Raw genomic sequence first — 23,923 nt, 5'->3', positions numbered from 1 at the left:
GAGGAGGAGGAGGAGTCATATACCCCTAGCGAGATGTCCCTGCTGACCTCGCGCTCTCGTCCGAACGGGTCAGGGTCATCGTATATCACAAACAACATGTCCTCGTCCTCCCCGACATCGCAGAAGCAGAACTTGAAGGGAACCTGAAACCTTGGCGAGGTCGTGTCCTCCAGCCTCTCCGTCTTCAGCTCCTCCCTCCACACCGCTCCCTGCCCCGTCCTCCCCGAGCGGATCAGGCAGCATCTCGGATCCACACTGATCGGCCGCTTCCTCGGCAGTCCCTTGGCAGACACCAGGATCTCGACGTTGGTCTTGGAGACCAGACTGTCCTCGAACGCTGACTGCAGCCCAGCTCGACGCAGTGAGGCGTCGACGGGGACTGGCAGGGCGGAGAAGTCGTAGTATCCCTTGAGCACTCCAGGAAGGCACCGTGGGTCGGACCACAACTTTGCCGCGTCTTTTGAGTTTGCCTTGGTGATGTCGATACGGAATTTTCTCTTATCTGACATGTAGCTTTCGTGCAGGGGGATCCCAGTCTCCTGCTGCTGTTCTGCTGCGTACTCTGATGGCTGCAGCAGCCTCCATCGCTCTTCGCTGCCTTCCTCCAGCAGCTTGTTCCAAACCTCCATGCTGGTAGTGGAAACCTGCCAAAATATGACCTTTCAGAACATCAGGACATCTGCCAACTTAGCCTCTTGAGATTTCTCCAGTCGAAATCTTCAAACATGCATGCAACTCCTCATACTACACCTCCACCTCCTCATTGTCATTGACCGACTTTGTCTGCATCATCATCATCTTGATCTTCTTGCTCCTACTCCTCAGCGATCATCTCTATCTCACACATCATTGAGGACATTGTATCTCTTCCTATCTTCATTCTACTCCTCCTTCGCCTCCTTCGCCTTCTCCTCCTCCTCCTTCGCCTCCTCCTCCTCCTCCTCCTCCTCCTCCCCCTCCTCCTCCTCTTCGCCATCATCTTTTCTCGGTCTTCGGTTCTTTTTGTTCCTTTGCCAACGGAAAATTGGGTTCACTACCCACCCCACGACAGCCAAAACTTTGAAGTACCCCTCATTTCAACCTGCAACACTGAGACGTTTGCCCCTGATTTGTCTACCCCTACCCCTAGATCATGAATGAGCACCCACCCCCTACCGGCGGATCAACTTTACGCCTCCAAGTACCCCTTGTCTTCCACCACCCTACCCCATTACATTCATGGGAAAGTACCCCTGGTGATTTCAGTGAGCCCCACATTCGATCACAAACTCCTGGGTGGAAAATTATGGCGGGAGAACGAAGCGAAGGGGAGGAGGAGGAGCTGTGATAGTGGTGATGGTGAAACAGGCAGCAGATAGTGGAGGAGTAGGTGCGGAAGTAGATGAAGCACTGAAGGAGAGACAGGAGGAGCAGGAAGAGGAGCAGGAGTAACAAGAGGAGCAGAAAGAGTACGGGAAACGCCTTAGATGACTTCAACACCGTACTGCGCAGAATAAAGTCAAGCAGCGGTGAGTGTAAGGTGATCAATGAAAGGTAGCAGGAGACGTCAGGAGCAATGTGGGGGGGCACAACCATGATAGATTCAAAACAAAAGAGTACAAGACGAGGATGAGTCTGCGAGACAGATAGGAAAGCAAATATCAGCAGAGATCGATTTCAACCAATGAATGAGCGTAGTGGACTATGAGAGATTGACTGTCTGTTGATAGCAGGCCTAGAAGGGTACCCATGGCTAAGAGGCACAAACAAATTTCGTACACGTTCAATGATGTGCCAGAGCATATCAGTAACACATACCTGGAACCATGATTCCCTTGCTCTGGGATATTTCCTGGGTATATACAGCCAGCCGTCCGATCTCAAAAGAGATACTTCGTACATCGGAATCTGCAGCGAAGAAGAAAAGATCTCAAACAAATCACGAGAAGTGTTGGCGCTATGCGAGGATATTGATCTTTCTACGGTTTCTCATTTGGAACAAGGTCATGCTTGACTCCTTTGAGCATTCGAAGTTGATCGATTCCAACCTGATTGTCTCACCACAGGCTGTTGCACACCCGTGGTGTAGTCAGCATTCAGACTGTGCTGATGGCCAGTTCTGCTCTTTGTCTTCCTGTTTCAACTATCCTTGCTTGATATGCAAACCATGTGCATTCTGCACTTGCAACCAAGTAGCATCGGACAAGGTCTGTCCGGTCTCAAAGTGTTATGGTCCTCCTTTCCCTCTTTACTTTGTGTTCATCACAATCATGCAGAAACGACATCTTCCATGGGAATGCCTTCTGTATTGAGTGGTTGGTATTTTGGTAACAAAACCATTCCCGGATCGCTGTCCCAATGCCAGGTGTTGTGGCATTTTGAATCAGGAATATTTCGCTACATGCAGGTTGTACTAGACAGAAAGGGCCTCAATGTTACTGAGTTTTGCGAACAGTTTTTTAGAAGTTCAGAAACATTGGAGTGCAAAGCTATCACGGAAGAAGGAACGTTTACGATGAAGTCGACGGACTCCACGACAGTGTCTGTTCAGATGAAGTTTCTTAAATCCGAACCACGTGATAGGGTGGCTATCATAGAGGTAACTTGCTCCCCTTTGATCTGGAGTCAGACTTGCAAGCAGGATATCTGTCCAAGTGGGTTCAGGTTGACATTTCAAGGTAGCAGATGTTAGACAAACTTTGATCTTCTTGTAATATCCTTGGCAGATCCAATGAATTCAGAAATTCATCGGATTAGCCATCAATCGTAAGGCTGAGGATGCATTGATTCATTTGTAATTCGATATATGTGCAGTATCATGGATGGCCAAACATCCGCTAGTCCGTTGGTTTCTCATCCACCGTCGTACCTCTCCACGATGAAATGGAAGGAGTCCTACTGTAAAATGCTGGTGACACATCTATTCTTTTCCAAGTGTCACTTTCGAACTTGATTTCTGCAGATTGAGTTATCTCCCAAGTTAGCCCGCGACAGCGGGGTAACATAGCTTTGGATCTTTTTGTTCTGCTATTGTTGACCTCTGGATAGTTCCTGCAGTCATTTGAGCTCTGGCCGTTGAATTGCACAAGCGCACTGCAGACAGGAACAAGACGAAGGACTAGCAAGATATCCTCAGGTCATACGTCCATGATGCAGCAGCCGGCAACATGGGCTGCACTAGTACCCAAAGCCAAGGATTCTGATAGACTGAATGCGGTCACGAGTGCAAGTACTTGCCCAGCGACTGACCTGGCACAAGGCAGCTCCCTCTGTATTCCAGGTTGTTGCCTCAACTTGTTCTCGTTCCCTGTTTTTAGATTCTTGTTTTAGAACGGCAATATTCGTCCATTCCAGGATCGGACCAGCGAGGTGTTTCAACACGAGTTTCATTGAAAATCAACTTGACAGGTCATGTGTTCCCTTGTGTAAGTTTTTATCTCACAGGGTCCTTGCAAACAGAAATACCTGAAAGGGTGGCATGTCTTGATTCCATTCAAGATACCATTGGGAAGGTTGAAGCGAGATCCCACGATAGCACGAGATTAACTTCTTGTCAGTGCTGTGAAATCGGGGGCCCGAACAATCTAGGTTCTCCTTACTGGTCAAGAAGTGGGGACGCCTCAGGAGTTACCTGCCCAAAGAGGATCTGGAGTGTACCAATGACTGGCAACGATGCTGCTGTTCAGCTTGAGATCGGTAATTCACATGGACTCTAGACGATGTTCTCAAATTTCTCCTTAGATGTCCTGTCCTTGAACATCACAGTCCAAGACAACTCAATCAGCAGTCCCTTCAAGCTTTATGACAACCAAGATGCTCTATTGTTATACGGCGGAGGATTTAAGAGCGTTGATGCTATCACCAATTGCAACAAGGTGATGATATTCAAACGTCAAAGAGCAAGCTTTTATCGATAAGCTCAAAATGTCTTCAGATTCCTCTTTGTGCAAGTCAGCTGTCCAAGAGCACGACGCCGTCCAGGTAGATTTCAGTCTCTTTGACGTCACGAGCGCTGACAATGGGAAAAGCTCTGGAAATTCAATATTCTCAATAGGCAAGATCCCAATTGGGACCTGTTGGCATGTGAGCGACTCCATCTGCCTTTTAGACATACAAAGTCAATCATGTGCAAGGCTCAAGACTGTGCCTCGTGCATCGCTGTTGACGGCTGCAATTGGTGCACCCAAGAGCAAGTTTGTGTGAGAAATTACACGGGTATGGATGTATCAGTGAGATCTTCTCCTTTAATCTCCTTGGTCGTCAGTTTGCAGCGGTGATCCTTGGAGATCTCTAGTTTCAAAAGGCTCCAATCCGTACGGACTTGCCGTAAACTATTCTGAAGCAAAGTAAGGCTGCTCTCAAACTTTACGTTGCAGGTCATGTGCCCTCAAGCCCCTGCAACTTCACCAAGTCCACAAACGTTGAAAATGTTTTGTTCTCATGTTTCAGATTTAATCACTTAGCAGAATTTCATACATCTCGTACTTTGGAGGACTTTATGTGTCAGCATACATGTCCAAACTTGGTCCATTTCTTTTCTTTTCTTTTCTCTTGTTCCTTGACTTCCATGTACATCAGATGTTCCTCTCAAAACTTCTGCCGGCATCTCTGGCTCGATTCGCATCTTTCAAAAAAGCGAAGTACAAATGAGTTTCCATGTCACTCTTACCTGAAGCCCCTGAGCAAATAGACTTGCCTTCCCGGGAGTTCGTCACAAAATGGCTTCGCTCCTTGCAAGGCCTGTCATATGAAAGCAAGCATTTCTGACCTAACACTTTGCCCAGCTATGTCCAGAGGGAACGTATTCAGACATTCCCTACCTCTCCAATCTTTGCAAAAGTTGTCCAGCAGGCAAGACCTCGGTTCCTGGATCACAGGTGTCAAAGAATTTCTGTCTTTCCCCTCATGATAGTTTGAAACTCCTAGAATCTCGATAGTTGCCTTGGGATCTGCAAGCCTGGTAGAGAACAGACTTAAGGTTGGACTGCAAGTCTTATAACACTCTATCAAGGGTATTATTCGCCCACGGGTACAGAGGTTCAGTTCGTGTGCTCAAGATGTGAAAGGGGTAAATACGCAAGGTGATGTGCCTTTGTTGAAGAAGATCACGAGAGAACGTTAACTGACCATGCACAATCAGTGCTGGCGGAAGCACAACCTGCCAACTATGTCCAGATACCATAACAGTGGGTCGCTTTCAATTGTTCTCAAAGCTGAATTATTCATTGTAGCTTTTCCGAGGCTCAACGTCTGTACAAAGTAATGAGTGCATCTTCCATGTCGTATTTGTCTCACGTTTAGTCCTCGACAGATTGTCTTCAGATCAGAGTTGGATTCGACAGAATTTTAATCGGTAGACATAGAATTGACGTGTGATGCTCCGAATGATCAGCGTATGTCAGTCGGTCAGAGGCTGAGGTTCAGCGTCTGGTTTGAGACATTTTCATCTGCACACGTGTAAGCAAAATGTTCAATCTCTTCCTCGTGCTGGTGTCTCAAAACAGTTCTGATGTTCTTTGGTAGCCTCGATAGGATTTCTCTTGTCAAAGGCAACTTGACCAGTACTCGTGGCCTTGCATGGGGGTACACATCTGCTGACAGAGGTGACCATACCCAAACGCTCTTTCACAATTGATGTATAAGACCAGCGTACTTTGTCGGGGATTATGAAAGCTATCAACCAGGTCCGTCACCTAGAAACAGGTTGCCTTGTGTCATCTGCATCGCAATCATCTCACCTCTCTATGAAAGAGGAGCCATGGACTTTGAGATCGACAGCGCCGGGACTGGAAGCTATACAGTCGCATTCTACTCTCAGTCTCTAGCGTGTGATGTGGTTGGCAACACTTGGAGCACGGGAAGAGAAGAAAGGAATGCACTTGTTTTCAGCTCCTGACCTGTTGGAACAGGTTCTGCTGAACTTCAACCATTCGGCACCAACATCATTCCGACGGATTTGGGTTTTCCTTCCCCTTGTGAAGAACCGGTTGAGATGTCTTGCAGGATTCCAGCTTACCGGGAAAGACTCCAAACCATACAAGACACCAGCAATTGAGATCGACGTCTACATCGGCGGCTCTACAATTCCAATCTGCAATTGCAAGGATGTACTTTCATGCAGCTCGGTGATAAGCTTTCACTGACTCACCTGGCCCTGATTTGCAATTGCAGATCAGCTGCGTTGATCTTGCTACATGTGTAAGTTTTGAAAGATTATCAAGTCTGATCCATGTTGAGATTTGTTGAAGGTTCCCCTGGATTTCTCAGCTTTCAACCACACCGTTGTCGAGATTGTTGATACCATCCTCGGCTACCCTTCCACGTTGTTCATCAACCTTCAAATCTTCTCTGACATCAGCTGGCAGCTACAAGATTTCCTGTGCGTCTGGGTACTACAGAGCCGTCGCACTAGATTCGGATGTCAGCTCCACCTCACAGACTGAAATCTTGACCTGCCAAGTGGACAAGGTAAAATGTCAAAGCTACTGGTATCTTGAGTCTTATATCTGTCGTTGCCAGTGGGTTCCAAGCTTTAACAATTTTCAATTCTTTTGCAAGATGATCAAGGCTCCAATCTCGACGGGTGACGTATGGACTTTCTGACTCAAGGACCTGAATGGTTGGCAGCAACATCCGCACCAGCTCAGCGAGTTTCCACGACGACTACAGCCGCAACGATCTCCACCACCCCTGCTCCCGAAGCTCCGACGAGAACCAACGTGAGTGGCTCGAACGTGGTTGTCATCGATTACAATTCATCGTCTATTGGGTTGCCTTCTCACCTATGGGGATTTGTCTCCGCACAAAACTTGCAAGTTTCCTTTCGCAACGCACAGTTCATCTCCTTCGAAGGAGGATTGCTACTACAGTTCTATGGAGTTTGTGACTGCAGCTTGTTTGGTACTAGTGACTGGATTTTCCTCAATGGATCCAGCAATTCAGCTGCATCGTCTTGTAGCACTCAATCTTGCAGCGACGTTTCTTCTTTCCCATACTCCATCAAATTGCCGCAGGAATTCCAAACAGCTGCCGCGTCACGGTATGAGAATTTCCTCCAGGCCGATTGGATGCTTTCGCTCGGGCCATGCCAACTGAGGCTGAGCACGAGGAACAAACTCCTGAAATTCTTCATCACGGCAGTTTCAAATGCATCAATTTGTTCTCAAGGCCTCGTCAATGCTGTCTTGCTCAATCAGAGCAGCAAAGTCATCGACAGCGGAACGTCTACTTACTTCCGCCTCGAGATCCTGGTCACAGAGTCTACATGGACCTCGTGGACAGCAGGAGAAGAGAGGTTCTTCATCCTAGAGCTCTCGGACTCTACCCATGCTGGTCTGTGGTGGAGCACCTCGTCTTCGTTTGCGGCAACATGGGAATCTAATCCGACCTTGAGCTTGCAGAAGGAGAAGACCAACCCTCACACAGAATGGCAAGTCCTTGAAACTTGTAGTCAGAATCGTAACTGACTTTTGGTTTGTCAGGCACTTTTCGATCATGTCTGATTCAGAGAGATTGAAGCTGAGCACTATACCCTGGTCAAACAACACAGATCTCAGCACCGAATCTCCTTTCCTCCTCGCCTTGCACGAGTCAGCCATGTGGTACAACTACTTGAAGCTTGCTTCTGGCCTTCCTGTGAACCAAGGGGATGGATCGTTTGCTGCCAACACGTTTCCGTCGCTGTCAGATCCGTCATGTCGGTCTGTGGGCAGTCTCTTTATGACAGGTCTGATCTCACATTTCAATTGCAAGGCTGATGATGCCGCAGACATTGGAGTCGGAGCGCGATACGCATACTCCTTTGACAGATCGCTCGTTCAGATTGCGTGCAAATCAGGCTGTGTGAAAGTTTTCTCTCAAACGCTGTTGAATGCTGTCGACATATGTCGAAATTCTTGGCAGAAGATGATGAAGCTCGGCCCATCGAGGTGGAACGGTGTGAGCTTCACGATATTCCAGACTGTACTGGATGCCAGGTGAAACGATCGTTTCGATGAAATCCTTTCTCCGAGTGACTTGGCCACAAACAGCTTTTGGCTGAACTTGAGTTGTTCGGATGACATCGTCCGTGACACTTGTTTGGATGCCGTTGAAAGCTACGATCTTCTCTTCACCAACGGTCTTGGATGTCGAGCCGCGCAAGGGACGGGAGCTGAGAACGCTCTACCGCTCTTCGACCTCGCCTTCTCTTGTGGAACCGGCTGCCAAGATAGAATTAGACAGTTTGCCATGACGAATCCATGTTGTTACGAGCACATCGCCAGCTTTCAGACGGTGAACTTCTCGCTCTCCTGGCCCGCAGTGACGAGTCTTGCAGGACTGGTGGGGTCAACTGATGCCTGACGGTCAAAACGTGGTCGAGGTGGCCTTGCCCTACGGATGGACCAGAACGTACGACCGACCAACTTGTGTCGACCAGTCAAAGGTCGCCACATTCTCGTGCATGCTGGACTCTTGCGTCAAAGACAGAGCTGCTTTGAGTTCGCAGTGCTGCCCAAGATTGACATGCTACAACGGGGGTCAGCAGCGCAGCAAGAACGCGTGTCAGTGCACTTGCCCTGAGGGAAGGCATACCGGGCTCTACTGCAATGTCACCTCTGATCTTGTGTATGCCAACCTGCTGATGAATCTGAGCTCCGCCTTTAACGCTACGGAGGAATGGAGGATCCGCACGGGAGTAGCGACGTTCCTCTCACTGACGGCCAACGACGTCTATGTGAACCTGGTGCACCTGATGTCAGGGAGGAGGTCAGCCAACATTCCCCAGTTCACGTACCAGATCGACTTGAGAGTGGTGGGGTCGAGCTATGAGAATGTGCAGAAGATATACACAGCTCTGCGAGTCCTGAGGGTAAGTGACGTCAGCTGGACCTTCGGGTCGTTGAGTTCACTCCGCTACATCGTGTCATGTAACGAGTCAACCTGGTGCTGCTCTGATTCAATCCGATGCCCTGCCTGTGCTTTGACGTGCTGCCTGCCGTGCGTGGCCCCGTCAAACACGTCTCAAGCTCCTTCGAGCCAGCAGGTGGATGGAATGATTCCGAGAGAGCCAAACAGACCTGCCTTTGCATACTACTGGATCGCCATCATCATCGTCGTCGTTGTCCTGAGCTCCTACTGCTTCGCTTACAGAAAGAACTCTTCATTCCGAGCAGCCTTGAGTGAGCTCTGGCAGGGCGTCAAGTCCATCCTTAATTTCTTCTTAACCCGCTGTGCAAGTCTGAGGGGTAGGCAAAAGTCTCAAGCTCGCCCCGAGTTCATCCAGTTCAGCCCCAGGACGACCACGACCGTCGGGCTGGATGAGAAGCACAAGTTTGATAGCTCGGACTCGACGCTGATTGCTACTGAAGAACAGGAACATGCGAGCGCTGGCACCATCCCAGGAGTCTTTGAAGGTCCCTGATTGTGACCGCGTCGACTACTCGAACTAACGAGTCAGCAGAAGCCCCTGACAGTCGGAGACAGCCAGTCATGGGCTACAACCTCTACTACCGGCAGGCGAGTGCACGTGCGATGTTGATGACGGTGTGAGGGCTGATTGTGGTGCAGACAAGCATGCGGAGGGAGCGAGGGAAGGTGGTGATGGAGCAGGTCAACCACGTCGTGACCTCCCAGATTGAGTTCGCGCCCATGGAGGAGAGGCAAGCTCCTGCCGAGAAGACCACCACCAGACCTGAACGTAAGGAGGGCGAGACTGCACAAGATGAAGAGACAGTTGAGGAGGCTATCGAGCGGAGGAATAGGACAGCAGAGGTCCAGCTGAGAGGAGCCGAGGTGAGGCAGGGCAGTCTGCGTGTGGGCGAAGGAGCGGGGAGGGGGATGAAGTTATGGGAGGGCAGCTTCGAGGAGCACCTGAACAGGCTGCGAGAGGAGGGAATGGGAGACAGGGGCAAGCTGGTCTCTAGAGGATACTTCAAGGCCGTGCAGAAATATGAGCCGGACCAGAACGTCTTGAACAAGTTCCTTGTCCAGCAGGCTGCCCACCAGGGCGACGAGAGCGCCCCCAGCACAAGCCGGTCGCACTACAGGCCTGAGGCAGAGATGGAGGACGACAAGCCCAGCATGCCCTCAGCTCGAGTCGAGGACGTGCGAGCTGAGAAATTCACTTCGTCACAGTGGGAATACGACCCGAGCGAGAAGCACAGAGGGCTGGTGTCGCTTTGATCTTAATATAATCAAGCTCAAGTTAAGCTCAAGTCTTAGTCGTCCAGCATGTGAAGCGAACGAGCTGGGAAGGAGAGAAGGGACGGCAAGAGTCCTCGCCCCTCCCTCGCTGTCTCTCCAGCTCCTCTTTAACTGCCAGGAAAAAGTTCGCTCGGGACCAGCCTGACAATGAAGTTGAAAGGGATGGTGGAAAATCCGAGAACAATGCAGATGAGCTGAGTAAGAAGTAAGACGAGAGGAGGGAGCAAGGGAACGGGGAGACAAGATAGTGGGGGGTTTAGGTGTGAGAACGGCAAAGAGTTGGCAAGATACCGGTAGAGCAAGGGATGAACATAGAAGGATGATGAACGAGGAGGAGAGAGTGCAGATCAGAGCAAGACTGGAGGAGGAGAAGAGAAGGCAGAGCAGCGGGGAGGGGGAATAAGGAGCAGGAGCAGGAGCAGGAGCAGGAGCAGGAGGAGCGGGCGGGAGGGCCGAAGAGGAGGATGAGCAGGAGAACGAGGAGCAGGAGCAGGAGAGAGGGGCAAAGAGGAGCAGCAGCAGGAGAACGAGGAGCAGGAGAACGAGGAGCAGGAGGAGGAGAAGGAGCAGGAGGACGGGGAACAAGATCAGGAGGTATGAGTAGCCTCACCCACTGGTCGGGGGTCAAGCTCTGACACCCAAATGCCGTGTTAAGTCCGGGGACCTCGATAAGAGCGACCTGAGGGATCGTCATGTCCAGACAAGGAGAAGTTTGACAGGACAGGGGCAGCAGAAAGGCAGGAGAAGCGTAGACGAGCAGAGATACCAGGAAGGGATATTGAAGAATAAAAAGGTGCAGAGAAAAGGAGCAGGAGCAGGAGCAGAGAGCAGCAGCAGGAGGAGGAGGAGCAGCAGCAGCAGCAGGATTTAGTAGTACCTGTGCAGCCATCGTGCCGATAACGATGAAAAGGAAGAGGAAGTTATTGAAGATGCCTGAGAAAACATTCCACTCGTTGTGTATCTTCCTGCTGTTGATTTCGTTGAAGAGCTGGATATAAGTCAGTCCCGTTGCCCTGCCTTCCTCCTCCTCCTCCTCCTCCTCCTCCCTTCTTCCTTCCTTTCTTCTCCCTCCTTCCACTTCCTCCCTTGTCCTCTCTCACCTGCATCAGCACAAACACGTTGAAGATCATGGTGTAGTGCTGGGTGGTCTCGGCGGCGCCGCCCTTGGAGTGGTGGCAGTAGTCCTCGCTTCTTAGCGGCACAATCTTACCCCGCCTCTTCTCGAACGTCTTCTTATCCTTGGGGTCAAACACCGGAGGGCAGGCTCCTGACGCTGCTGTGCTGGCAAAGTCGTAGGACTTGGGGCGGCCGCTGGGTACATGGAAGGGCTTCGAGCCCCAATATCCCGTGAGGCTGGAGAGAGGCGACTTGGTGCAGTCGCAGAGCTGCTGGTTGGGCTTGCAGACGTCACCGACGGCGAAGATGAGGACGGCGAGCACAACGAGCTGCCAGAGCGCGTGGAGGATCATGTTCTTCATCATGATCTTAGAGAGAACTCCTCGGTTGCGGGGATACGGCTTCCTCTGCAGCAGCTGCACGCTCGGGTCCTCCGTCGCGAGAGCGAGGGAGGCAAAGGAGTCCATGATGAGGTTGACCCACAACATCTGGATGGCCGTCAACGGGCTCGATGTCAAGACCGCAGATCCGACGCAGGCAACGACGATGGCGGTGATGTTGACGGTGAGCTGGAACTGAAGGAAGCGGCATATGTTGTCGTAGACACAACGGCCCCACATGACGGCCTTGACGATGGACGCAAAGTTATCATCCATGATGATGATGTCAGAAGCGTTCTTCGCCACGTCCGTCCCTTGTATGCCCATCGCGAAGCCAACATCCGCCTTCTTCAGAGCAGGAGCATCGTTGGTGCCGTCCCCGGTCACAGCCACTGTCTGCGAGACGCCAATCTTGCTGGCTTGGATGCCGGAGACGAGGAGATGCTTGTCAAGAGGAGTCGACCTGCCCATGACTCTCAGCTTCGGCCAGACCTTGTCAAACTCCTGCTGGTCCAGCACGTCTCCGGGAGCCACCCGCTCACGGAAGGTCTTGCCGTCGATGACGTTCCCCTCCTCCTCCTTGTCGATGATGCCGCACTTCTTGGCAATGGCAGCTGCTGTCTTCATGTTGTCTCCCGTCACCATCCTCACGATGATGCCGGCCTGTCGGCACTGCTGGATGGCAAGAGGAACTTCTTCGCGCACAGGATCCTCGATGCCCACGAGCCCGATCATGGTCAAGTTCTTCTCAGCCTCCTCCACGTCGTCAATCTCCACGCTCACGTCCCTCACGGCAAGGCAGATGGTGCGAAGAGCCTCGTCAGCGAACTGGTTGATGACGTCATCAATCTCTTTCTTGATCTTGGGCGTCATCGGCTCGACGCTTCCGTCCATGTTGTACCTGTGGGTGCACAGCTCCACCACCATCTCAGCTGCTCCCTTGCAGAAGATCCGGTACTTTCCGGGCCCGATCTTCACTCTCGTGCTCATTCTCTTCCTATCCGAGGAGAAGGTGAACTGCTTCCTGCCCTCCATCTCCTCCGGGAACTCTCTACGGATTCTCTTGTACTCCTGATCCTCCGAGTCATAGTCGATCGGCTTCCCGTTGGCACCGATCTTGTTCGCCATGACGAGCAGCCCGCACTCAGTATCGTTGCCGAGGTAGTCGGGCTCCTTACTCTTGCTGCTTCCTCTTAGGTTCGTCTTCGACATGGTGTTGACCACAGCGGCGTCGCAGAGCAGCTTCTTGAGGATCGGCGAGAGCCGCAACGTCTCCATGGTGAAGACTTTGCCGTCGCAGAACACCTTGACGACAGTCATCTTGCTCGTCGTCAGAGTTCCAGTCTTGTCAGAGCAGATGGTCGTAGCCCCTCCCATCGTCTCGCATGCTGTGAGGTGCCTGACGAGGTTCTGATCCTTGAGCATCTTCTTAACCGAGAAGGCAAGTGCGATGGTGACGGCGAGGGGGAGGCCCTCGGGGACGGCAACGACGAAAATAGTGACGCCGGAGATCAGAAAGGATAGCAGCTCCGACCAGTGCACCGCGTGATCCCACGCTTCCTTGCAGCAGAGGCCCTGATGGAACCCGAGGTACATCCTGAAGCAGAGGATCAGGACGGTGACGATGGCGAATGCTGCTCCAGCGTTGGTGATGTATGAAGTCATGTCGTCAAGCTTCTGCTGCAAGATGCTCCTGGATTGCTCAGCATCTGCAAGGTAGAAGGGTCAACTTGCGAGCAGAGGCAGGATAATAGTCAGCAGTCAAGCTCACCAGCTTCGTCCATCTTCTGTTGCATTGTACCTTGATAGGTAGCGGTTCCCACAGCCAACACAAGGACTTTCCCTTGGCCGTCCTGCACTTGGGTGCCGGCGAACAGGATCGGAGACTTGACCACCCGATCCCCGTCGAGCTCGTACTCACCCTTCCTCTTGTTCACAGTCTCCCCAGTCAGCATCTTCTCGTTGATCTGCAGGTCGTTGGGCCCGATGGCGTACCCGTCGCACGTGACAATGTCGCCAGTGCCAAGGAGGAGGATGTCGCCCACAACGAGGTTGTGGCAGGACATCTCCTTCTTCTGACCGTCTCGTATGACCGTTACTGTCATGTCATCCTTCTTGGCGTTCAACGACCGAAACTGACTCTCCTTTTGATAGTCGTTGATCGAGCCCACGAGGACGACGACGACGACTGCAGTCAGGATAGCCGTGCCTTCAAGCCAGCCCATGGGATCTTTCTCCACGAAGACTCCGATGACAAGAGAGACGATGGCGGCGAAGCACAGGAAGATCAAGGTAGGGTCTTGCAGGGCCTCCCACATCAGGACAAGGATTGAGGTCTGAGGCTCCATCGGGATCTCATTCTTCCCGAACTTCTTCTGACGGTCTTCAACCTGTACAACAACCATCATGGCATTGAAATGCATCTCCTCACTCGGACCTCGTCTTCGCTAATGCCATTCTCTGCGCTGGTACACAGGGCACTGATCAATCCGTTCGCCTGAAGACAGTAAGGGCACTGGGGGTGATGCAAGCCTGATAGCGGATTACCTTCTTTGAGAGCACAGGGTCGCCCAGGACGAAGTGCTTCACATCTGCAGCCGTCGTGTTGTCGAAGGTGAGCTTGATCATCTGCTGGAGCTGAGACCTCGACATTTGAGTCTTGCCGTCATCCACGAACTTTTCTGTACCCTCGATCGTGAGTCTATAGAATTTCAGCAATCGAGAGGCACCGGATGGTTTGGTCGAATTGAGCACCAGCTCGGCTGCTCTGTGATGTGAGGGAGCGCCCAGCTGTGCCTGAGCAGCCTGTCAAACACGTGAGAAGGGTACCAAGAGGACGGCAGCAACGGGAGGGGATGTCAGAGGGGAAGTGACTCACCTTGTGTCTCTTCTGGAGGAAGGCGATTCGAAGTGAGAGCGCATGGTTCTTCGCTTCAAGAAGGGAGTTGGTGTCCCTGCTCCAGGTGTCACCTCAGGTGCGAGTGCCCGACGGGGTACTTGAGACTCTTGATGTAGGTCAGGGCCTCATCGAGGGTCTTGGGGAGGTTGGTATCGGCCTGAAGGTCGAGTCAGCGTAAGAGGATGAGAGGATGAGAGGATGAGTCTCGACCTTGGTGTTGTCTTCCATTGGTATCTCCCGACCAATGATGTACTCTAGGCAGTCTCGTTGATCATCTGCTTCAAAACTTGATGGTCAGCTTCAAACCCTGCTCGTCAACAATGTGCAATGCACTTCACTTCAAGGCAACTGCCTTGTAATTCAAGGAATTGACAAGCAGGGAGAGTCAACGGAAATGCAGAAAATCGGAATTTAAGGGAATTGAATGGAGGAGAGGAGGAGGAGACGAATAGATCGAGCAACACGGAGCAGCTTTTGATATGGGTGAAAAGAACACCAGACCGTAACCAACAGTTCAAGGCGGAAAGAATGCAAGATGATCCAAGAAATGAGATGACGATCAACGATACACGTAGAAGAAGACATGACAGAGAATGGGATGCAAAAATGATTTAAGTCAAAACTTGAGAGAACGGGGAAGTAGAGAGGATGGGCGAAGACAGTAATAGAGTTCAAGTCATAAAGATGAGCAGGCATAAAATCAACCGGAATGGTGTGAAAACCAAAGAGATAAAAGAAGGACAAATTGTGCAAAGGAAGACGTAGAGAAAATCTTGATCAGAATCAAAACTTGAAAGAGTAGCAGGGAGGAGGGATGAAGAAGTCTTGGAGAACAGACTCGCGGAATCCGAAAGGACGAGGACGAGGAGGATCGAGAGACTGAGTAGAATCGGGGCGAAGCAGGAGGATAGAAGAAGTTCAGCGCGAAGATGGGGACGTAGCAGAGAGGAGCCTTGGATGGGTGGAGGAGGGGGAGAGGAGAAGGACGAGGACGAGGACGAGGAGGACGAGGACGAGGACGAGGAATATGACTAGACTCCGCGCGGACTTTGACCCAAACCAGCAGTACTACAAAAAACCAAGTAGTTGACAACATTACAGAAATTTTATTGGAATTAAACGTTTTATTGTTTTCTATCCCCCGTCAGTTCAATGCGTTATGGTGGTTTTAAAGTAAATTTGTTGCAAATGTTTCAAATCCCTGCACATTCGCAATAAACGAAATAGAATCGGATTCAGCGCGGCTCCATTCCGAGACCATTAAAATATTGCAGCTTTACAGAAATGAAATAGAAATCCCTATCTCGCATGCAACTGTCCTATAAACATTGAGTACAGGTCAGTGAGGGGCCGCCCGCCCGGCCGGATTCCCGGTCACCCGGACCGTCGATCGGGCCGATGGCCCCCGACGGCCCGGGGGGCCAAGTCACTGATTGAATCGAGCCTCGGAGCCTCAGCCGGGTTCCGAGCCCCGCCGGGGCCGCCGCCGGGCCCGGCCGGCCCGGCCCGGCCCGCGGCGGCGGCGGCCGCCGGGCAGTCAACCCGGCCCGGCGTCTCGCCGGCCCGGCGCCAGTCCGAAGACACGGTATGGAAAAGTGCGAGAGTCTGACCACGGTTCTTTACTCAAAGTTACAAGTTAACGGTTACCACCCGTTACTACACAAATTCCGAGCCTCGGAGTTCACCGTTGAAGACCCGGCCGGGCGCCGGGCCCGGCCAGGCGGGACTTCACTGCCGGGTGACTCAGTGACGGGCCTCTCAACAGGCTTTATAAGAGGTATGTACCGGTGGTTGACATGAGAAATGATGGAGTAGGGGTACTTTAACATTGAAACAAGGGGGTCTATATGAAAGTTTTTGAATGAGGGGTGGGGTGATTGACGAATTCCTAGTACCCAACGATCTGTAGAGGGGCCAAAAAAAAAGAGCAAGAAAGAATAATTTTTTTCACCACGAAACTAGGAGAAAGGAGTCAAGGGAAGCAGAGAGGAGAGGAGAGGAGAGGAGAGGAGAGGAGAGGAGAGGAGAGGAGAGGAGAGGAGAGGAGAGGAGAGGAGAGGAGAGGAGAGGAGAGGAGAGGAGAGGATACATGACAGAACAGGATTGCAGACAGGAGATGGAAAACGAAAAGAGTTGCATCGAAATGCCGAGCAGTCATTGAAGAGTTGAGGAGAGAAGCGAGAGGAATGCAGATGGCGGAAGAAGATGAAAAAGGATGGGAAGTTGGAGGGATGCATTCAGGCAGGGAGGCAGGGAGGCAGGGATGGAACAGAGTGGTGTGGAAGAAGGGGAGAGGATGAATGGATTGCAGTTCGAAGAGGAGGTTGATTTGAAATCGAATATGTTTCACTGACCCTCCTTGACCAGGGCTCCATGCTCGCTTAGTCTCTTTATCTCATCCATCAATCACGGCATGAAGTTTTCTTCCCTTCTTCTTGCTGTCATCGCACTTCATGTCGACCTCGGTACGGGTCTTCAGACCTCCTCGAGGATCGGTTACCTCGTAACTCCCCCCTCCTCGAGCTCCGCCTGGCTGCAACGATGCGGCGCTCAGGATCGTTTGCATCGGCTCCGAGGAGGCTCCTCCCTCGCTGCCTCAGAGGGCAACGGCGAAGGCATCTTCCCCGTCCTCCGAACGGCTCCCCAGGACCTTCGCTCGCAGCTGCGCGTGCTGGAAGTCTTCAACTCTCAGGTGCCGCTCACAGTGCGGTACACGGTGAGCTGCGGCATCGCCAACGTGCTCTACTTCGGCCTCTACTCCATCCTCCTCGGGTTCATCACCAGCGCAGGCATCTCAGTCACCATCGCGTACCTCTGCAGCGTCTCCTGGCAGCACGCCCTCCATCGCGTCCTAGTCTACGGGAAAGATCTACAGATCAACGCCATCTACCTCAAGGAACTTGCGGGTGACCGACGTCTTCCTCCTTCCCCTTCCTCCCCCTCCCCCAACTGCTCCTCCTCTTTCTAATTTCTCCCCACTGCCGCTCCTCCCTCTCCTTCCCTTTCCCACCCACTGTCCTTGCCTCTCATTTCCTTACCCTTTCCCCTCCTTCTCTTCGTTCCCTGGTCTTCCGTGCAAGTATGAACCATTGCTGCAGTCATGATCTCCCTCTCCTCTCTCCCTCCACCAGCCTCTTCGACTGTTACACCAGCCCCTTCGTCTGTCTGCCACTGCAGCTGTTACTTAACTCCTTCTCATCTGCTTGACAGGCATCTACATGGCTTACTCGATTGCTTTTGTTCTCAACCCCATGATCACTGAAGGATGCATCGGCTTGGGGAAGGTTAGTCGTCTGCGAACCTGATTTCCCGTCAGTTGATGGAGTGCAGATGTACATCGCTCAGACAGGCGCTTCATGGCTGTTCAAGTGGCTGAACCCTCTTGGATTCTTGGCGTCTCTTCTCCTCACTGGATTATTGAACTTCTTCACAGTCAGGTGAGTTGTGAAATTGTTGAGCTCGTGTTGTCTCTGAACGGTACCCGTCTCTCTGCTCTTCCCGGTGGATTGCAGTGCTGTGTTTGAGAAGACCAGGTTTGCTCTTGATCTTGTTTTCTTCTCGTCTCACGTTCTCGTTGCAGTGAAGAGGAAAACGAGAAGCTTGCTACTTGATGACCCGCCATCGCACGCTTCAATCGCGATGTAGAGGAAGCTCTCTGCATCGTCCAACGCTATCTTACTCGTGATTTTATTCTTCTCGCTCTTGTGACTGTACAATCAGTGTCTCCCGCTCCTCAATGTCATATCTTGTCCATATCAGTGCTGCGAAAGCTTCTGTTCGACCGAGACTGTAAGGCTTCATGCCTGCTGAAGTCTGTCTTCTGCAGTCCGTTGGAAATCGCAACGAGATCTTCTGGATATTGCGTCTTCCGCAGTAGAACCGAAAGAGTCTTCTTCTTCACCGGCTCCTCTGCCTGCTCCGCATGTCATGCACTCTTCCCCCTCTTCTCCATTCTCCTCCTTCTCTGCTTTTCTTTCTCCTCTCCTGCTCCTCTGCTGCTGCTGCTGCTGCTGCTGCTGCTGCTGCTGCTGCTGCTGCTGCTGCTGCTGCTGCTGCTGCTGCTGCTGCTGCTGCTGCTGCTGCTGCTGCTGCTGCTGCTGCTGCTGCTGCTGCTGCTGCTGCTGCTGCTGCTGCTGCTCTTCCTCCTCCTCCTCGTAATGGTCATTGCCATCACCGTTCTCACCTCATGAAAGCACTTGGTCAGTATCTCGACGATCATGTCTGCTGTAAGGAACTTGTCCGAGCTCATCATCCGGAGGATCTGTAGCTTTGACAGGTGCGACAGCGTCGGGTTTCGTAGCACCACGAACATCGACATGTAGTCGACCTGCGCGCAGTCAGCACGCCGTCAAGTGTCTTCCTCCTGCCCGCCCCCCCACACGCACACATCCTCCCCTTTCCCTCCCTCACACCCTCCTTCCCTCTCCTCCTCCTCCTCCTCCTCCTCCTCTTACTTTACTCATTTCCTCCGCAACTCTATCGGTCAGCCCGTTCTTTCTTGCCCTGGCAGCCGTCAGCTCCGCCCCCCTCCTTCCCCCCTCCCTCTCCCCCCCGCTCTCTCGTTTTCCCTCCCTCCCTCTCCTTCTCCTACTCCCTCTCCTTCTCCTACTCCCTCTCCTTCTCCTACTCCCTCTCCTTCTCCCTCTCCTTCTCCTTCTCCCTCTCCTTCTCCTTCTCCCTCTCCTTCCCTTCGTCACTCCCTCTCTCACCTCTCCACGAGGTTTTGCATCCTGGCGGGATCAGCGACGATCAGGATGGCAGGGAGGTTTGAGATGCGAGGAGTCTTGCTCCTGAGCAGCAAGTCACTTCCCCCTCCCCCCTCATCTGCTCACCTTCGAGACGACTTGGTCCTTTCTGACGCAGCTTTCCTCATACGCTGAATCCCGGCTTGTGTGAATCTGCCCAAGATAAAATTAGACTGGAAGGTGGTGTTGGTGGTAGAGGAGGAGGAGGAGGAGAAAGGCAGCAAGGCAGGACCGTACAAGTTCCACGCGAAGCTGATCCTGGTGATGGCCTTGGTGAAGACAAGATGTTCGACGTTGTCGAGGCTCGCGTCAGTCAGCTGGTTGTACGCCACGTCGATGGTCGTGAGAGAGGAGCTGTTCTCGAAGCCGCTGTGAACAAGCAAGTCCCAACCTGAGTCGTCAAGAGCGACTGGCAGGGGTCAGAGGAGGCAGACAACAACAGGGATTCACCTCCTCGCGCCTTGAGGCTCACGAGCGTCTTGGAGGAGCTCAGGAACTCCGCGAGGGCCTCGAGCCCGGGCTTGTTGAGGTAGTTCTCCGAGAGGTCAAGCTTCGTCAGCCCCGTCTTACTCACAGCCGTCAGGATGGTCGCCAGCTCGTCGGCGGCAATCCTGCAGTCGCAGAGGCAGAGCTCGGAGATCCACGAGTTGTGCTCCATGCTGGCCCCGAACGTGGCGGCCTTGTGCCCCCTCAGCGAGTAGTGGCACAGGTCCACCCTCGCCTTGGGGAGCTGAGCGATGAGCGTGTGGATAGGGGTGAGCTTGTGCTGCCTGCACGCGTTGATGTAGCCGTCCAGACATCGGCGAAGCTCCAGGCTCTGAGCCGTCTGCTCCCCCGGCTGCTCCGCCGCCTTCCCCCCCCCCTTCTCGAGCTTGTGGGTGACAGCGAGAGTGTTCTCAACCTTCTTGACACACTCTGCCAGCCGGCTCTTGTGCTTCACGTCCTTGGCGACGGAGTAGGCGAGCACTCTGGTCCTGATGGAGGCGGCGGGCTGAGAGGGGTCGAAGGAATGCTCGCCGTTGCCTGTCAGGAGGAAGTTGACAGTCTCATCGAGCCTGATCAGCTGGGAAGCAGGTCAGGAGGGTCGACCGGCAGGGCAAGTCTTACGATGTCAAGCTCGCTCTCTCCCTCCTTGAGGATACTCTGATCCTTGGCCTTCTTCTGTCGCTCTCGGAACATTGCGACCTCGTAGATGATGCTCTGAAAGCAACTCCAGTTGATCCATACCACCGCCGGTTTGTCTGCGCTGAAGCTCGTCTGTGACGCTGCCCTCGCGATGTCGACGAGTCGAGACTCGCTGATCAGAGCTGGACAGAGCTGAAAGATCCGACAGAACTTGATCAGCTCTGCCAGCCGCATCCTGACCTGTCAAGAGAGAAAAATTCAAGGGTATGAGATTGCGAGAGTATGGTAGTATGAGAGAATATCATGAGAGTAAGGGAGTATGAGAGAATATCATGAGAGTATGGTAGTATGAGAGAATATCATGAGAGTAAGGTAGTATGAGAGAATATCATGAGAGTATGGTAGTATGAGAGAATATCATGAGAGTAAGGTAGTATGAGAGAATATCATGAGAGTAAGGTAGTATGAGAGAATATCATGAGAGTAAGGTAGTATGAGAGAATATCATGAGAGTAAGGTAGTATGAGAGTATGTTATGGTATGAGAGGCTGAAAGCATCCTTCCCACCTCATCCTTCTTGTCGCTCTTCGTATTAGATGACAACCAGGCCTTTAAACCGTCTCGCAGGAATTTTCCTTCGCTGATTATCTTCCTCGTCAGCCATGACCTGCACAGCTTCTGGATCTTGCGAGCTGCGGCCTCGAAGTCTTGAGAGACTCTGCTGCTGCTCGCAATGTCAGCTCCCGGCCCCAGCTACCCCACTGCTCACATCTGCTCCCATGACTCCGTGACCTTGTTCTGAAGCGCCAAGTCATCGGACGCTACTCGGGTCAGCACTTCCTCCTGCCTCCCCAGCCTCGTCTTCATCCTCATGTCCTGGGGCGCTCTCGCGGAGGAGATTCGCTTCGCCCACATGATTGCCTTCACCTTCTTTGCGAGATCTTTCTTGACCTTCGGTCGGTTCTCTGCACATAACAGTTAGATTTCTTCCCCGCGCTCCTTCCCCATCCCTTCCTGTGTGCTTCCTCCTCCTCCTCCTCCTCCTCCTCCTCCTCCTCCTCCTCCTCCTCCTCCTCCTCATTTTCCTTCCCCTCCCTTTCCTTCCTCTCCACCCACCTGTGATGAACGTTCTCGCCCCCGACTTCTAAAGGCCTCAAGTCAGCAGGGGCTCCAACAGCCTCCTTGTACCTTAGCTTCATGCTCGTACAGAGACTGAGGACGGATCTTGTACAGCATGTCGAGCACTTGGGGCCCGCAGGGTAGGTTCTTCATCCTTCTTTCTTCCTTGTAACCTGTCTCCTCACTGCCTCCACCGTCGCCTTCCTCCAAGGCTCTTCGCTGACTGTTTGAACGTTCCAACCTCAACAACGGCACTCGCTGAAGTTTGTTGGTGACCTCTTTGCGTTCTGGAAGAACTTTGTCATGAGCAAAACAAGGGAAAACAAACATGTTCCTGAGACTGCGGGAGAATCATTCTTGTCCTGTTTGTCGACTTTTCTCTCTGTGAGTACCATCTCGGAGCTTCGTTTCTTGAGAATGGGAGGATTGTTTTGGGATCTTTGACTGCTTCTTCTTGACAGCTCCATCTTTTTCTCACCTTCTTTATCTGTCTTCACGTTTAGCAAGAGGTATAAACCAATCTCCTCCTCCACCTTGCTCCCGGTTGCCGTCCTCGTCCTTGCTCTGCTCGTTGGGATTGGCTCCGATCATGCTGGTGAACTTGTGTGCGTCTGTCGGGTCTTGTCATCTCCCGGCTCATGGAGGTCAATCGTCACCTGGAAGCTCCCTGTCCTCCTGGAAGCAGAAGAACTTGAACAGGAAGTAGAGGTGGGACCAGCTCTTGGACAGAGCTGCCAACAAGTTAGCGACGTCAGGGAGAACGCGGAGAGGACGGTGAAGGAGAGAGGAGGGAGGGATTGAGGAGTGGAAGGAAGAGAACCTTGGCGAGCTTGATCGACGTTATCGTACTTCTTGTTCTTGGACGACTCTTTCTCTGCCTGTTTGCACGTGTCTCAGGTCGTGTGGTGGGAACTAGCACTCAATGTTAACCTCATAACGACTTGCTGACTGGATGAAAACAAGCTCATCGACGGGCTTGAATCGTTTTCCAGCACCTGTCAAGAGGTCAAGGACTGGAGCAGGAGGTTGTCTCGGTACCGACTCAACGAACTCCATGTCGTCCATCATGAGAAACTGGATGAAGGATCGGACCTGCCGCACGTCAGCTCGCTGAGCTCACAGACAGCAGCGCGACCTTATCATGATGGGAGTAGCCGTTGAACATGTTGTTGTATGGCTTCATGCCTGTCACCCTCCTCGCACACAACATGATGAAGTCCATGAAAAGCCTCCAGATCTCCCCGCTGTCCGGCTTATGCCTGCAGCAGCCCAGCTGAGCGAGTGCAGAGGAGCGAGGGAAACTCACGCTCGACGCTTCCTCGTCTCATGCGTCTCTTCTACCAGCTCCGTTATAGCTTCCTCCAGCAGGCTGACAAGCGTCAGTTCAAACCAACACACCTGCTCGAGTACAGCGAGGGAGTTACGCCAAAGTCCTCGGCAAAGGCGACGAGAGCTGAGAAAATAAGAAAGGCATGAGAAGAGAAAGCAGTAGAAGGTATGAGAGGAGGGAGTATAAGGTACGAGAGGAGGGAGTATAAGGTACGAGAGGAGGGAGTATAAGGTATGAGAGGAGGGAGTATAAGGTACGAGAGGAGGGAGTATAAGGTATGAGAGGAGGGAGTATAAGGTACGAGAGGAGGGAGTATAAGGCACGAGAGGAGGGAGTATAAGGTATGAGAGGAGGGAGTATAAGGTACGAGAGGAGGGAGTATAAGGTATGAGAGGAGGGAGCAAGGGACCTGCGCTTCGCGTGAACGACTTGAGGGAGGAGCTCTCGCTCGCATGATCGTTTGCTTCCTCCTCATCGCTTGACGTTGGACGACTGATGTAGAAGATGCTGACCCTGTGGTGGGATGAGCGGGGGCGAGGACCCCTCCTGCCTCCTGCCTTCTGAGGGTCTCGATGACTTGGTCGAACTGACATTCGAGCAGCTCGTCCTCGCTCAAGCTCTGGAGCTTCGACCTCTTCCTTTGCTTCTCTCCTGGCCGATCCTCCCGCTGAGAGAAGAGCGTGGACTGCAGCTGCTCCAAAATCAACGAGAAGGAGGGAGGGGAGGAGGGAGAGAAGAAGGGAGGAGGAGGAAATGGAGGAGGAGGGAGGAGAGGGAGAGGAGTGAGTCAGGAGAGGAGGGAGGAGAGGAGGGAGGTACCTGCTTGGTGAGGAGAGACGAGTCATCACGAGAAGAGGCTTGAGAGTCGGATCTCTGACAAGGTGTCAGGATGAAACAACACGTCAACAAGTCCTTCATCCTGACCCCAGTCGCTGCACTCTGAATGGTGCTTTGAGAATCCGACCTTGGTAGCACAAACGCGCCATGCATGAGGACTGCTGCTAGAAAAGCTGAACGATGGTGAGCAACATCTCAGAACATCCTC

General features: G+C 52.5%; 7 protein-coding genes across 7 annotated transcripts in view; 3 read left to right on the top strand and 4 right to left on the bottom strand.

The window, feature by feature from the left end:
• GUITHDRAFT_112932 (hypothetical protein) overlaps positions 1-629 on the bottom strand; it is a gene marked incomplete at both ends in the record, with an annotated part of 4,439 nt that extends 3,810 nt beyond the window's left edge. The window contains one exon of the mRNA XM_005827852.1: positions 67-629. Coding sequence (XP_005827909.1) covers positions 67-629 — 563 coding nt within the window. The remainder of the gene's footprint in view (positions 1-66) is intronic.
• A 3,009-nt stretch (positions 630-3,638) lies between these two features.
• Positions 3,639-9,382, top strand: GUITHDRAFT_112931 (hypothetical protein; the record flags this gene model as incomplete). The annotated part of the gene is made up of 21 exons (XM_005827851.1): positions 3,639-3,675; positions 3,721-3,854; positions 3,914-3,960; positions 4,008-4,178; positions 4,764-4,856; positions 4,906-4,957; positions 5,372-5,436; positions 5,503-5,582; positions 5,628-5,682; positions 5,731-5,807; positions 5,889-5,939; positions 5,983-6,104; positions 6,151-6,177; positions 6,228-6,301; positions 6,345-6,447; positions 6,499-6,562; positions 6,607-7,437; positions 7,487-7,705; positions 7,748-7,955; positions 8,010-8,253; positions 8,297-9,382. The coding sequence occupies 21 exons, from the start codon at positions 3,639-3,641 to the stop codon at positions 9,380-9,382; spliced, it is 3,840 nt and encodes a 1,279-aa protein (XP_005827908.1).
• A 227-nt stretch (positions 9,383-9,609) lies between these two features.
• On the top strand, positions 9,610-10,143 carry GUITHDRAFT_112930 (hypothetical protein; the record flags this gene model as incomplete). Its single annotated transcript, XM_005827850.1, has 1 exon — positions 9,610-10,143. One exon carries the CDS (start codon positions 9,610-9,612, stop codon positions 10,141-10,143), a length of 534 nt encoding a protein of 177 aa, XP_005827907.1.
• An 889-nt stretch (positions 10,144-11,032) lies between these two features.
• Positions 11,033-14,065, bottom strand: GUITHDRAFT_75160 (hypothetical protein; the record flags this gene model as incomplete). Its single annotated transcript, XM_005827849.1, has 4 exons — positions 11,033-11,152; positions 11,265-11,348; positions 11,571-13,369; positions 13,432-14,065. Coding segments are annotated over 4 exons (2,637 nt in total), but the record flags the coding sequence as incomplete, so codon positions are not given.
• A 2,907-nt stretch (positions 14,066-16,972) lies between these two features.
• On the top strand, positions 16,973-18,169 carry GUITHDRAFT_164505 (hypothetical protein; the record flags this gene model as incomplete). Its single annotated transcript, XM_005827848.1, has 5 exons — positions 16,973-17,465; positions 17,770-17,843; positions 17,890-17,996; positions 18,072-18,092; positions 18,140-18,169. Coding segments are annotated over 5 exons (723 nt in total), but the record flags the coding sequence as incomplete, so codon positions are not given.
• Positions 18,170-18,231: 62 nt separating this feature from the next.
• On the bottom strand, positions 18,232-19,636 carry GUITHDRAFT_153956 (hypothetical protein). Its single transcript, XM_005827847.1, has 6 exons — positions 19,542-19,636; positions 19,392-19,457; positions 19,269-19,349; positions 19,014-19,062; positions 18,743-18,886; positions 18,232-18,472 (listed from the first exon to the last, which is right to left on the bottom strand). Exons 2-6 carry the CDS (start codon positions 19,430-19,432, stop codon positions 18,299-18,301), a joined length of 489 nt encoding a protein of 162 aa, XP_005827904.1. The 5' UTR covers positions 19,433-19,457; positions 19,542-19,636; the 3' UTR covers positions 18,232-18,298.
• Positions 19,637-19,754: 118 nt separating this feature from the next.
• Positions 19,755-23,868, bottom strand: GUITHDRAFT_164504 (hypothetical protein; the record flags this gene model as incomplete). Its single annotated transcript, XM_005827846.1, has 17 exons — positions 19,755-20,367; positions 20,412-20,669; positions 20,997-21,153; positions 21,199-21,394; positions 21,546-21,573; positions 21,618-21,835; positions 22,082-22,159; positions 22,205-22,279; positions 22,369-22,426; positions 22,490-22,543; positions 22,587-22,640; positions 22,669-22,807; positions 22,855-22,917; positions 22,947-23,001; positions 23,470-23,569; positions 23,698-23,751; positions 23,803-23,868. Coding segments are annotated over 17 exons (2,265 nt in total), but the record flags the coding sequence as incomplete, so codon positions are not given.
• Between the last annotated feature and the right edge of the window lie 55 nt (positions 23,869-23,923).

Source organism: Guillardia theta (assembly GCF_000315625.1).
Source record: "Guillardia theta CCMP2712 unplaced genomic scaffold GUITHscaffold_63, whole genome shotgun sequence".
NCBI classification, from domain to species: domain Eukaryota; class Cryptophyceae; order Pyrenomonadales; family Geminigeraceae; genus Guillardia; species Guillardia theta.
Note: the sequence above shows the minus strand (reverse complement) of the source record. Positions and strands in the feature narration are given on the sequence as shown.